Source organism: Protomyctophum parallelum, assembly GCF_964188405.1.
Source record: "Protomyctophum parallelum genome assembly, chromosome: 17".
In the NCBI taxonomy this organism is placed as follows: Eukaryota; Metazoa; Chordata; class Actinopteri; order Myctophiformes; family Myctophidae; genus Protomyctophum; species Protomyctophum parallelum.
In genome coordinates this window covers 23,563,643-23,577,085 of record NC_139719.1, presented here as the reverse complement: position 1 = coordinate 23,577,085, position 13,443 = coordinate 23,563,643, and the positions used below count along the sequence as shown (strand labels likewise).

At 46.3% G+C, this 13,443-nt stretch overlaps 1 protein-coding gene across 2 annotated transcripts in view; it reads right to left on the bottom strand.

Moving 5' to 3' along the window:
• Positions 1 to 13,443, bottom strand: part of myo1d (myosin 1D) — a 137,960-nt gene that overhangs the window by 29,250 nt on the left and 95,267 nt on the right. For both annotated transcript variants that reach the window (XM_083787987.1, XM_083787988.1), the window contains exon 21: positions 8,758 to 8,912. In XM_083787987.1, the coding sequence (XP_083644113.1) occupies positions 8,758 to 8,912 (155 nt within the window). The remainder of the gene's footprint in view (positions 1 to 8,757; positions 8,913 to 13,443) is intronic.

Genomic DNA, 13,443 nt, shown 5'->3' with positions numbered 1-13,443 from the left:
GTGAGCTAAAATAACACTGAGGACTTTAGGTTGTACATTCAGGTGAACATGCTTATGAAACAGGGGGTCCATCCATGGGGGTTCCAAATGCATATAAAGCTGTGGGTCCTTATAATGAAAATCACACCAGTGTGAACTGAGTGGTGCAACTCCCCTCTCCCCTCTCCCCCCCCCCCCTCTCTCTCTCTCTCTCTTTCTGTCTCTCATTAGCAGGCAACAGTGCAGCACTATCACTCTCTCTCTCTCTCTCTGTGTCTGGCACAACAGCGCCACTTTTGCCCCTACTGCTACTCAAAGTCACACACATAGGTTAATAACAACACAGACATTGCTGTTCCTTGGAGTGGTTGCACCACTCAAAAACAATGTATAAGGTATAGAGAACCACTGCACTATAGCATGTGTATTACCATGTGAAGGTTCCCTAGCATCAGAGAACATTACTGGCGAACACTATAAGAAGGTTAGACATATTTAATGTATGCGTGCGCGTGCATTGATGATATGTGGAAAAGGCTGATCAATACGTCAAGGTGAGACATGTGTGGCTCCGCAGGTCCATTGAGGATGTGTGGGATGCGGTCAAGGTTTGGTCAGAGAACCATTGTGCGTGATCAACTTCATTGATCCGGTTCAGTGCCTGCGTGTGTGTGCGCGTGTGCGTGTGTGTGTGTGTGTGTGTGCGTGTGCGTGTGTGACGTGTGTGTGTGTCGGTGAACGGTGTATTTGCCCTCACGTCCTGTTGGGGGTGAGAGTGCTGCAGTGGCTCCTGTGGGAACTGCATTTCAACATGGGGAGGGAGGGAGGGGGGAGAGAGAGACAGAGAGAGACAGAGAGAGACAGAGACAGACAGACAGACAGACATACAGACAGACAGACAGACAGACAGACAGACAGACAGACAGACAGACAGACAGACAGACAGACAGACAGACAGACAGACAGACAGACAGACAGACAGACAGACAGACAGACAGACAGACAGACAGACAGACAGACAGACAGACAGACAGACAGACAGACAGACAGACAGACAGACAGACAGACAGACAGACAGACAGACAGACAGACAGACAGACAGACAGACAGACAGACAGACAGACAGACAGACAGACAGACAGACAGACAGACAGGTAGAGAGACAGACAGGCAGGTAGAGAGACAGGCAGGTAGAGAGACAGGCAGGTAGAGAGAGATAGGTAGAGAGAGAGAGAGACAGAGACAGAGGGTCTTACCTATCTAAATATAGGCCTCCACAGCAGCATGGAATAAATATTTCATCTCCTTTTGTCCTCAAATGGAAGGGTGGGCAGAGAGAGAGACATAGGGTGAGGGAGAGAGAGAGAGAGAGAGGAGAAAGCCATGTGGAGGTGTAGTTAAGGAGAGGGAAAGGAGAGGGTGCAGTACAAATGGGATGTAGCCAAAAATAGAAGGCAGGGGGAAAATGGGGAGAGAGAGAGAGAGAGAGATACAGAGAGAGAGAGAGAGAGAGAGAGAGAGAGAGGGAGAGACAGAGAGAGAGAGAGAGAGAGGGAGAGAGAGAGAGAGAGAGAGAGAGAGAGACAGAGAGACAGAGACAGAGAGAGAGAGAGAGAGAGAGAAGGGAGGGGGCGGTGGAAGTCATGGGAATCTAAATCCTCCTCCTTTTCATGCAGAATGGGGACGGAGCATTTGTGAGATAACTTGTGCATCACTGAAGAAAAGAGGGCTATATATCACAGTACATAGACACACATTAAATTGCGCAAATCGTGTCTATATGTTGCATGCAAATTTGCAGCTACAATGACAACTATAAATTAAATCATCATAAAACACAATAAATAAGTTATACAGGCCAATTTAGTAACATGGCCTATTGGATCCTAGCGGATCTCGAGGCATGCAGGCAGTGCACAGATCTGAAGAGACACACAGAGAGAGAGAGAGAGAGACACAGAGAGAGAGAGAGAGCAGGGGGGGGGGGGGGTGGGGGGGCATTAGTTTCACAACCACCTTGCCTTGGCCTTGCTATGGTTGTTGGCTGGATAAAGAGCGTTGCTTTGTGTGTGTGTATGTGTGTGTGTGTGTGTGTGTGTGTCTGTGTGTGTGTGCGTGCGTGTGTGTGTGTGTGCGCACGCGTGTGTGTGTGTGCGCGCATGCGTGTGTGTGTGTGTGCACACGTCGTAGCGCATGACATATACTTGATGTCAAGAACCGACGACAATAGCCGATCTACAAGCTTGCAACGCGCCCTCTGCACGTTTGTACATGATGATGGAATACTTTCCGTGGGCGAGTGAGTACAAATCACCCTTAAGCCGCCGCGTCTAGTGTCCACGGAGCCATTGTTGTGCTTGTAGTGTTGTTTCTGTGCGACGCGTGGCACGCTGGAGGAGAGATAAAGGTTAGAGCCAGCCAGGTCTACTGGGAGCTGCCGAGGGGCTGGATATACACAGTACGCACGCATGTATACGCGCAAAATCCCTCTCAGCACGTTTCCCCACACACACACACACACCCTTTCGTGCCTATAACAACATACAGCATGCATTCAGACAATAAGTCGAATACACACACACACACACACACACACACACACACACACACACCCACACACACAGGTTTGTGTCCCTTTGTTCTGCCCGTGTTTGATGGATGGGTCGGTGTGCAGAGCACCCAGAGAGTCGTTACGTGAGGCCCAGTGGCAGGTGTGTGTGTCGGCCCAGCACCCACAGAGCAATAGCTTCCACTGGATGGAACACGATAGCATCAACGAATGGCATTGATCAAGCATGTGCCCATTATACCCCCACATGCCGGGAAAGGTGTGTGTGTGCGCACACAGTGAATGTGTCCCGCACGCACGCTCACACAGACACAGACACAGACACAGACACACACACACACACACACACACACACACACACGAGATGGGATATTGCAGCTCATCCTCAAAGCAAATATCAGATCATATAAAGACGGAACAAATAGAATTGCAAAGGGCCATTTAATCTATAATAGATCTGAAGTGTGTCCCGCCGGAGGGACCAAGAGGCATCCTTTCTCCAGTCTGGAGTTCATTAGATCGGTTTGCTTTGGACTTGAAATCCTGAAACGCCCAAGCATATTAGGCTACTGTATGTGGAACAAATGTGTGAATATTATTAGTGCCTCCGTCCCCAGCTGGAACCCTCAGTGAGGCTTCAGCCTGTCAGAGAGTCTGATTGAATAATTAATACACCAGCGGCGAGGATTAATAAATACATTTGCTGTAATTCACGCCAAAACCCGTGACCGGATATTACAAATGTTACGTACGACACGTGTGTGTGTGTGTGTGTGTGTTGTCGCATCCACTTCCAGTCTACCGCTCGATGATGAGAAAGCCTAATCGCGACTATTACGGCGTCGGCTATCGGCCGTGAAGAAAACCTTGTTTTGACCAGAAATGCCATCTGGGACAAGGAATTGGAGGTCGATCGAAAGAAACAGATAGCAACTCAATGCTAATGTAAGTAGCATTACGAGGTGATCGATCATAAGCATTATGAAAGACCAATTGCCGTACATCGATGGCAATGGTATTTATTAATTAAATAGATTGGTGTCTCTTCTCATACTCAACTCTCAAAACAAACAAGGTAAAATGGGAAGGTTTTATAGTCAGGTTTTGATGACTTCTATAGACTGCGATGAGTAGAATAACTGCCATGTCTATACCACTTATCCCTAAACTTATTTGCCATTTATGAGGGGCGCTATAGATATGCCCAGCTTTGTGTGTCTGTACCAAGGAAATGATATGCTTGGCTGAGTGCGGAATGTGAATGTGATGAAAGGGTAAGGCGCGCCCAAGTCGTTTTTTTATTGTGATGAAATCCCTCATTAAAATGCTTTATGGTTAACGCTGCCACTCAGATGCAAAATGGTTCTCGTGTCGCATAAAGTCTAGGCCTGTAAATGATCAGGGATTCGGTGAGTTATTGCGGTGGCACGCGTGCCGTTTATCCGAAACGCTGATATTCATATTGATCCGAGTGCAAAACGGTGGTAAATGCCAGCCCACTGCTCCCTTGTTAACTATAACACATTGCATGTGAGTGAAAACAAATGTTTGTCTATGCTCCAGCATCGTAGGCGGTAGGACACACAAGAAGATCTTTTTGTTTGTTTTTCGTTGTGCGCTACTGAAATGAACTGAGCTGACCTGGTGTTCTCTGTATACTTTATACAAAGCCTGAGGATCTCAACGGTAGAATAGATTATAGAGTGCCTTCAAGAAAGAAAGCAGTGGTCTTGAAAACAGAGACCGGCGGTGGTCCAGAGGGTTTCATCTCCAGGTAGCAGTATCTCATTTTTTGGGCAGCAACATGGAAAGCATCATTTTCGATTTTTAACCACTTTAAACTTAGAGTAAACTGAAGTATCAGTCAAAAGGGAGACATCGAAGAGGAAGGACGGGGTGGGAAAATATCAACATATGGAATGTCAGAACAGGTCAGCTCAAGGTCAATCTAGGTGAAGATCGAGTCTTCTCCATGTATGGTTAGATTATTTTTTTTATTTTTTGAGGGGCGCTAGCACCTCCTATAGTCTCATATTTGCCATTGAAAACTAAAGGAGAAATGAGGTCATATTATGTGCCTCAAATATGACGTAAATGTAAATGCCATTGACAATGAAGGGAACATGTACCGTCATATGCAGACGAGCAAATCGGCTAACCAATCACATGAGATCAGTTGTTCATGAGATGATGTATGATGGTATAGCCCATTTTGGGCGGGAACCCTTTTTGGTGTTTTAAACATTGTTATAATTTAGCTATTGAAAAACAGCAGATCTGAGCTTGAAGGTCTGCTATTTTTGAAAAATCGTAAAAATGTGGCGCAAATCTTTGAATAATATATTCTTTCAAAGTGAATGTTTTTAACTCAGGTCTAAATGGTATAGACAGATAGCTAGATAACATAACATGTTTACCTGGAATCCTATAGTTTCTTTGTTGAAGCGCTACAGTATAGTATACCGGTATGTTGTTCTCTTTGCACTCTCATTATAATTGTCCAAGTGTTTTCTATACCTTTTCTATTCTGGGGGTGCAGTGAGGGGTACAGTACGTGCGTCAGAGCTCTCACTGCGCAGGCAATGTTCCTGTGATGCCCAGCAATGTCCTCTAAGGGGAAGGCATAATAACACTCCAAAGTCATATTTAATCACTGTCCTTGCTTTCACAACACCGCATCTATCATAGTTCATAACGCTAAAACACCAGCATACCAGCGCAGCATTTCTTTGGTCTCTTCTAGTGGTGGATGCAGGGCTGTTGGTGCTACTGAAGCTATCGTCCCAATCGAGGACATGAGTATTTATTTTATCGCTCAGTGGGTAAAATAAATGCTCCGATTGCTTTTCATCTCATGGTGATTGTGTTGCGAGATTATACTCCTTATATAAATACAGCCATCTCTCTAAGCATCTCTCAGATTAATTCTCTTTCATCTTAGGTCATCTATTGATTTGTATTGATTTGCAGTGTGTGACGTTTACGTAATATTTGGGGTGTGCCACCACGGCCTTGGTGGACTTACGAGGCTATGGAATATGAATCAAATGAAAGTTGTGATTATCATAACAACAAGATTACTAACTGTAGCTGAATTGAGCTGAATAGAAAAATAGGGAATATCCACAGAAGAAAGCTGAACCGAGTTGAAGCTTTTTTTTTTTTTTTTTACTGTAACCCCTTGTTATTTAAGCCACAGCAACACATTCGGTCCAGTATTGGCAACAGTGGAGTTGGCTTAACCCCAGACGTGTGTAGCTTAACCCTAGTCTATGACCGCTACACATAACAGTCTGTAGCTTAACCCTAGTCTATGAACGCTACACATAACAGTCTGTAGCTTAACCCTAGTCTATGAACGCTACACATAACAGTCTGTAGCTTAACCCTAGTCTATGAACGCTACACATAACAGTCTGTAGCTTTTTTTTTTCTCTAAATTTTATCCCACGATTTTGTAACCCAGTTTTCTTTTCACCCAGTGCCAATTATCTAATGTAATCCTGGGCGCTACACTTCCTCTGCCAACCTGGGGGGGCAGCGGACTGACCTCATGCCTCCTTCTATGCATGAGGAGTCCAAGCTGCTTCTTTTCACCTGACAGAGGGGAATTTCCCCGGCCGGACGTAGCACGTGGAAGGGACACGTTATTCCGACCAGTTCCTTTCCCCTCCATCAGGCGCCCCGGCTGGCCAGGGGGAGGTAGTTTTAGAGACCAGGATTACGGCATGTTTTTGTGAGGGTATCTACCCTAGGGGACACGGGGAGAACATGCAAACTCCACACAGAAAGGCCCTATCGCCAACCCCCGCCTCGGGTATGGGCACTGATGACGCGGAGGAGGGAACACGCCGCCAGTGCCCACAGCGTCCCCAGCGGGAATCGAACCCAGGACCTTCTAGCTGTGAGGCGACAGCACTACCAACTGTGCCACCGTGCCCCTTTAACAGTCTGTAGCTTAACCCTAGTCTATGAACGCTACACATAACAGTCTGTAGCTTAACCCTAGTCTATGAACGCTACACATAACAGTCTGTAGCTTAACCCTAGTCTATGAACGCTACACATAACAGTCTGTAGCTTAACCCTAGTCTATGAACGCTACACATAACAGTCTGTAGCTTAACCCTAGTCTATGAACGCTACACATAACAGTCTGTAGCTTAACCCTAGTCTATGAACGCTACACATAACAGTCTGTAGCTTAACCCTAGTCTATGAACGCTACACATAACAGTCTGTAGCTTAACCCTAGTCTATGAACGCTACACATAACAGTCTGTAGCTTAACCCTAGTCTATGAACGCTACACATAACAGTCTGGAAATATGCCTCCTGATCCTGAAAATCTGCTATTTGTTGCACAACATAGCTTATTCCGTATAGGGTTTATGAGTTTAACCCATTTTGGGCGGGAACCCCTTTTGGTGTTTTAGCTATTGAAAAATAGCAGATCTATAAGCTCATAGCTTGTAGATCTGCTATTTTTGAAAAATCGTGAAAATGTGCCTCAAATCTTTGAATATATATTCTTTCAGAGGGTCCCTGGAGCAACATATTTTGAGATGGGGGTCAGAGGCCAAATACATATAATTCTAGGGTCCTTGACATGAAATAGTTTGACAACTGACATAGAAACATGGGTTTTTCAGAAAACTGTCAGGATTTAGAAGGCATTTGTAGAATCGTCCACAGGTCAAAATGGGTTAACCCATTTAGGACGGGAGCGTCTCTTTGTCGCTTTAGCATTTAACCACTTTAACCATTATTTTAAACTTTAGCTGTTGAATGAGCTTGTAGATCTGCTATTTGTTTTTACATCGTGAAAACGTGTGCAAATCTTTGAACACATTATATTCTGTCACAGCGAACGTTTTTTTAGCTCAAACATTTGCTTCTGGGGGGGGGGGGGGGGGGCTCCCGGAACAACATATTTTCAGATGAGGGTCTGCGGGCCAGGATTTAGAAGACATTTAGTAGAATCCGGTCCTAAATGGGTCAGACCCGAGGAGGACTAACCCATTTAGAGGACGGGAGACAAGCAGGAAGTGGCATGGCAACCAACACGGTCAACAGATGTGGACCCGGTGCTATTTGGGCTTTGGGTTTATCCCAGCGGGGAACACCATCCCGCCGCCTGCTGTCTGTCCCCACGGCGATGAGGAACAGCACCACTGTGAGGCTGAGTGGAAAGTCTCCACAGTCACACTGGCTTATTTCTGAGTGTCTTCAGTGTCCATTTAACCCATTCTGACCTGAGATCAGATTATAAAAAATGTCTTCTACATCAGGACAGTTTTCTGAAAAAGCTATGTTTCTATATCAGTGGTTCTTCGATTTTTCAAAAACAGCAGACCTACAAGCTCGTATGAGCTTGTAGATCTGCTATTTTTCCAATAGCTAAGGCATAACATGATGCTAACACCAAAAGGGGTTCCTGCCCCAAAATGGGTTAACTCTCAACTCTGAGTTAAACTAACACCAGGGAGTTTAGAGTGTACCATACAAACACACACACACACACACACACACACACACACACATAAATTCACAAGACCCGCACGCACGCACGCCACACACGCACGCACGCCCAAACCACAGCCCAACACTACATCCCTCTCGCTTCCCAATCTCCCTTCCTATTACTTTCTATGACAAGCCCCTCCATCACCATAGTCCCTGTATCCCATTCCATCACCCCGCTCCCCCCACCTCTCTCTCTCTCTCTCTCTCTCTCTCTCTCTCTGACTTAAGGTGTTGAATGACCTACGTATCTCAAGTAGGTTTTGTGGAGAAGCGGTGCTTCTGTTATGCATCACATGATCTGGAAGCTAAACTCCCAGAAAACTGAAAACGGTCTGATGCAGCATCAGCAATTCAGCATAAGTACATCTTGATGTCAATACTTTTGTACTTTCACTCAAGTACATTTTGAATTCCGGACTCTTTTACTTAAATGTATTTCTATATTGCAGCATTGATACTTTTTGTGTGGCTTTCGCCTTTATTTTATATTTTTTATAGAGGGACAGACAGTAGGGAGAGAGATGGGGGGGGGTGACATGCAGTAAAGGCCGTCGGGATGGGGAGTCAAACCGGCGGCACACTGCCAGACTTGGGCTTATACCGGCCAAGGTGCCTGGACCGCTGAGCCACGGCCCAGGCCAGCATTGATCAAAACATTTAGCGTATACTCTTCATTCCCTTACCTCTTGAAGTGGCTGAGCAGCGTTCCGACCAGCTCCCCGATGCGGTTGTCGGCGGCGGGCACCATGCCCTGCAGACACACCACCAGGTCCCTGTTGTCCTTGGTGTGGAACACCACCAGCTGGTCCTTCCCCGGGGACACGCTCAGCCCCGTCACCTGCAGGGGACACGGAGAAAAAACATCTGAAATAAATATGTTCACAATATTTAAAAAATAGCAGACCTTATGAGCTTGTAGATCTGCTATTTTTCAATAGCTAAAGCATAACATAATGTTTTCATTTAGTCTTCTGACAAACCTCTAGTCTTTTAGTCTTAGTCTTAACCCATTTTGACCTGAGATCAGATTCTAAAAATGTCTGTTTGAAAATGACAGTTTTCTGAAAAAGCTATGTTTCTATCAGACCAATAGCAGACCTACAAGCTCGGTGGCGCGCTATGAGCTTGTAGATCTGCTATTTTTCAATAGCTAAAGCATAACATAATGCTAACACCAAAAGGGGTTCCCGCCCAGAATGGGTTTTAATGCAATGTTAATTTTGCCTGAAAATATTTAGTCTTAGTAGTCTTTTGAATGACACACCAATAGGTCTTAGTCCAATTTAGTCTTCTGAAAAACCTTAGTCGACTTAACCTCAACAAAATTAACACTGGAGCGTGCGCACGCGCACGCGCACACGCACACACACACACACACACACACACACACACACACACACACACACACACACACACACACACACACACACACACACCATCAATGGCAATCGTGTGTGTGTGTGTCACACACACACGATTGCCATTGATGGTAAATGGTGCATTTATATAGAGCCAAGGCGCTTTACATAGATTGTGCATTACATTAAAACATTCACACACACTCACACATTCATACACCGATGGCGGAGGAAACCCTGCAAGGCACCAACCTGCACATCGGGAGCAATTAGGGGTTCAGAGTCTTGCTCAAGAAGACACTAACTCTGGGGGAGCCCGGGTTCGAACTGGGAACCTTGCGGTTACTATCCGGCTGTTACAAGTAAAAGTCTGGAATTTATTTGAGTAAAAGTACCAAAACTATTGGCATTAAAATGTACTTTAAAGTGGCAAAAGCAGAAAGTACTCATTATGCCTAATCACACGTTCAAAATGTATGATTCTATGACGATTGTGAGCTATTTTGGCCGAAATGTATTGTACTATTATAATCAAAATCTACAAAGTAACTAATAACTAAAGGTTTCAAATAAATACAGTGGAGTTGAAGTAAAACTATTGGAAATTGGAAATACTCAAGTAAAGAGACATAAACCTCAAAACTGTACTTAATTACTTTCCACCACTGTAGATACTGTGTACGGACACACATAGGCATGTGTATATTCCTCAATGACAACATAATTAGCAAACATGCATATTCGCATACACAACCGTATACGGTACATGCATAGGAATTCAGCGCAGCCCAAAGGACATGAATTCGCAGAGGTACTCGTGTACTGTAGAGTGCAAACTGTAATTCATTATCCCTCATTTAACAAGACGTAAGAGGCAGCGGGGTGAATTGGGACGTGGTACATTCAGCAGATCTCTCTCTCTCTCTCACACGTCTCTGGGACGTGTGAAAACCCCAATGAAGGAACTGCTGCTAATAATAGGACGTCTAATGCAGGGCAATGGGTCTGTCTCTGTGTAGTGCAACCACTAGAGCATGGTGAACGGTACTATAGGCTGTGGCTAAACACCGCAAGACTTCTTTGGCGAACAAAAGACGGACACAAAATCTGTATACCCAAGTGCAAACTTGAAGGGGAATTTACAGGATGTTGAGCTTGAAGAAGACTAATGATCAGAGCCCAGTCATGCAAAAACAGAGTGTGCATTATTGATGTATATCTTTCTGGACCCCCCCCGGACCCCCCCCGTCCCCCCCCCCCCTGCCCACCTCTGAACCTTAAAGTCAAATGAATGCGACTGAAGAGCTATTGATCAGGTTCCCACAGGATGCATACAAGGTGTTTAATCAAGACTGCCTCATCCCACACACACACACACACACACACACACACACACACACACACCCAGAGGAGATCAGCGCGACAGAGGATTTCCAGCGTCGTGCTTGAATCGTTTCGTCTTACCGATAGCATGCGCCGGTAAACACAGCTAACGGAGTTCAATAGGCCTCTAATGTGTTCCTACCAGCGCTTCAATCTCTTTCTCTCAAGTCTGCCTTATCCCCCCCCCCCCCCTCCACCCCTCCTATAGCTCTCAATTTTATTTATACCCTCTTAATCTGTCTCTGTAGTATTAAGCTCAGGTCCTCGAGGAGCCAGTGGAGAGTGCATTGTGCGCGCGCAGCGGGCCAGAGGGCAGGCACTTCAGGTACATTAATACCCACTCAGCAGAATGCCACACCGAGACAAATCCTCCCTCCATCTCCGTCAGAACAGAAAGACAAGGCCTCAACCCCGGGGCTGTACGATTTCCTCTTACCTGAGAAAGACAAGGCCTCAACCCCGGGGGCTGTACGATTTCCTCTTACCTGAGAAAGACAAGGCCTCAACCCCGGGGCTGTACGATTTCCTCTTACCTGAGAAAGACAAGGCCTCAACCCCGGGGCTGTACGATTTCCTCTTACCTGAGAAAGACAGGCCTCAACCCCGGGGCTGTACGATTTCCTCTTACCTGAGAAAGACAAGGCCTCAACCCCGGGGGCTGTACGAGTTCCGCTTACCTGCCAAACGACGGCCCACGACTTGCATCTCCCCCTTTTCGGTGACGAGTGCCCCAGAATCGGGGCTAAATTACAGCCCGGAGCCATGTTCTCTCCCCCCCCCCCCCCCCTGTCAACCACCCACATGTTAATTACACAGTGCCGGGTTACATTTACATTTATATTAAAAGGACTAATTGATTGGAATGAGAGTCGTTGTTCTAACGACTCGCATAATGATAGATTATTTTACTTATCGCCACTTTTGTTGCGGGACGATCATTTGTTTCTGCAAATCTGCGATACAGATGCTACATGCTAAACGTGTAGCAGTAACAGTCGGCATGGTTGACGAGAGCGTTTACAGTCCACCGTCATGGGGATAGGGATTGAACATTCCTCCCATATCCCCGGACCCCTCTCAGAGTGCCGGGGTCCAGCAAAATAACTTAAGAAAGAACAGCTAAAACACCTCAAGGCCTAGTTTATTTTCCAAAATAGGCGAACTAACTACAAGCTCACCACACGTCGCGTGGTGAGCTTGTACATCTGCCATTTTGGAAAATGTGGACAAATCTTGACAAATGTGTCTCTCATGGCGTTTGAATCCCTTCAAAACGGGGGTCAGCGGACCAATGGGTCGTCGGACATGAACATGTTTGAGGAGCGCGGCTTCAGGAAGCCACAGGTCGGTTACATAACGGTAGAGATGAAGGGAAGGATAATGGGAATGAGAAGAGAGGAGGGTGGCTAAATGGATCTAATATAATGAGGCGAGCTGCGTGACCTCTCCGGTCGTGAGGGCAACCAGAAGAGCCCGCTATGGATGTTTGTTGAGGGAAAAGGTCGGGCTTTCATTAGAGATTACACAGTCCGCTATAATTATATATATGTCACAAGCGTTATTATGTTGATTCTAACCTCGGCTGGGCCCATTTCTCCGAGTTAAAGGAACGCTCTTGCATGGGTTTTTACCGTGCGAGTGAGAAAGGACAGGATGGATTATATAAAGTAAAAGGAGGTCAGGAGGACAAGTGGACACACAAAACAGAATGGATAGTGCATCACTCATTCAGGTACAAGTAGCTAAATGTCGGTACGGCTGCCTAGAACCGCTACTCCAATGGGTGGTTGGATGGATGGATGGATGGATGGATAAAGGAGAGATGGATGGACGCATGGATGGAGAGATGGAAAAGACAACGTGGTGAGAAGGGTAACTGGAGGGGGACGACAAATAAGCCTCACACTGACTGGGCAGGCCGAGGGAAGAAGTATGTAGGAGGAGGGCCGTCCACACACACACACACACACACACACACACACACACACACATGCCTGAAAGCCACCACCACCAGACAGACATCAGCTGATCTGCCGCCCTGCCCCGCTTTCGTATCCATGACAACGCAGTCTCCAGGGAAGTTGGCATGACAACGGCGGAACCAGAGAAGAGCAAGAGAGAGAGAGAGAGAGAGAGAGAGAGAGAGAGAGAGAGAGAGAGAGAGAGAGAGGGAGGGAGGTGGGGATGGGTGGAGCTGCATAGGCAGGAATAGAACATATGTCAGGGGGGGGAAAGGAGGATGGAAAATGAAATGGGGGGAAAATGGAGAAGAGAAACCTGTGAGAGAGGCGATCAGGAAGAAGAGGTGGCGATGGGGAACGGGCATGACTCCCCCCCCCCACACACACACATTTCTTTAGCGGCATACTTTTTACTTTCTCAAGGGCGTGGAAAAGAAAAACGTTCCATGTGGTCTTGAAGCACGGGCGATAACCCATTTCGGGCGGGGAACCCCTTTTGGTGTCAGCGTTACGTTATGCTTTAGCTATTGAAAAATAGCAGATCTACAAGCTCATAGCGCGCCACCGAGTGGCGCGCTACGAGCTTGTAGGTCTGCTATTTTTGAAAAATCGAAGAACGACATTTCTGAAAACTGTCAGGATGCATAGAAGACATTTGTTTAGAATC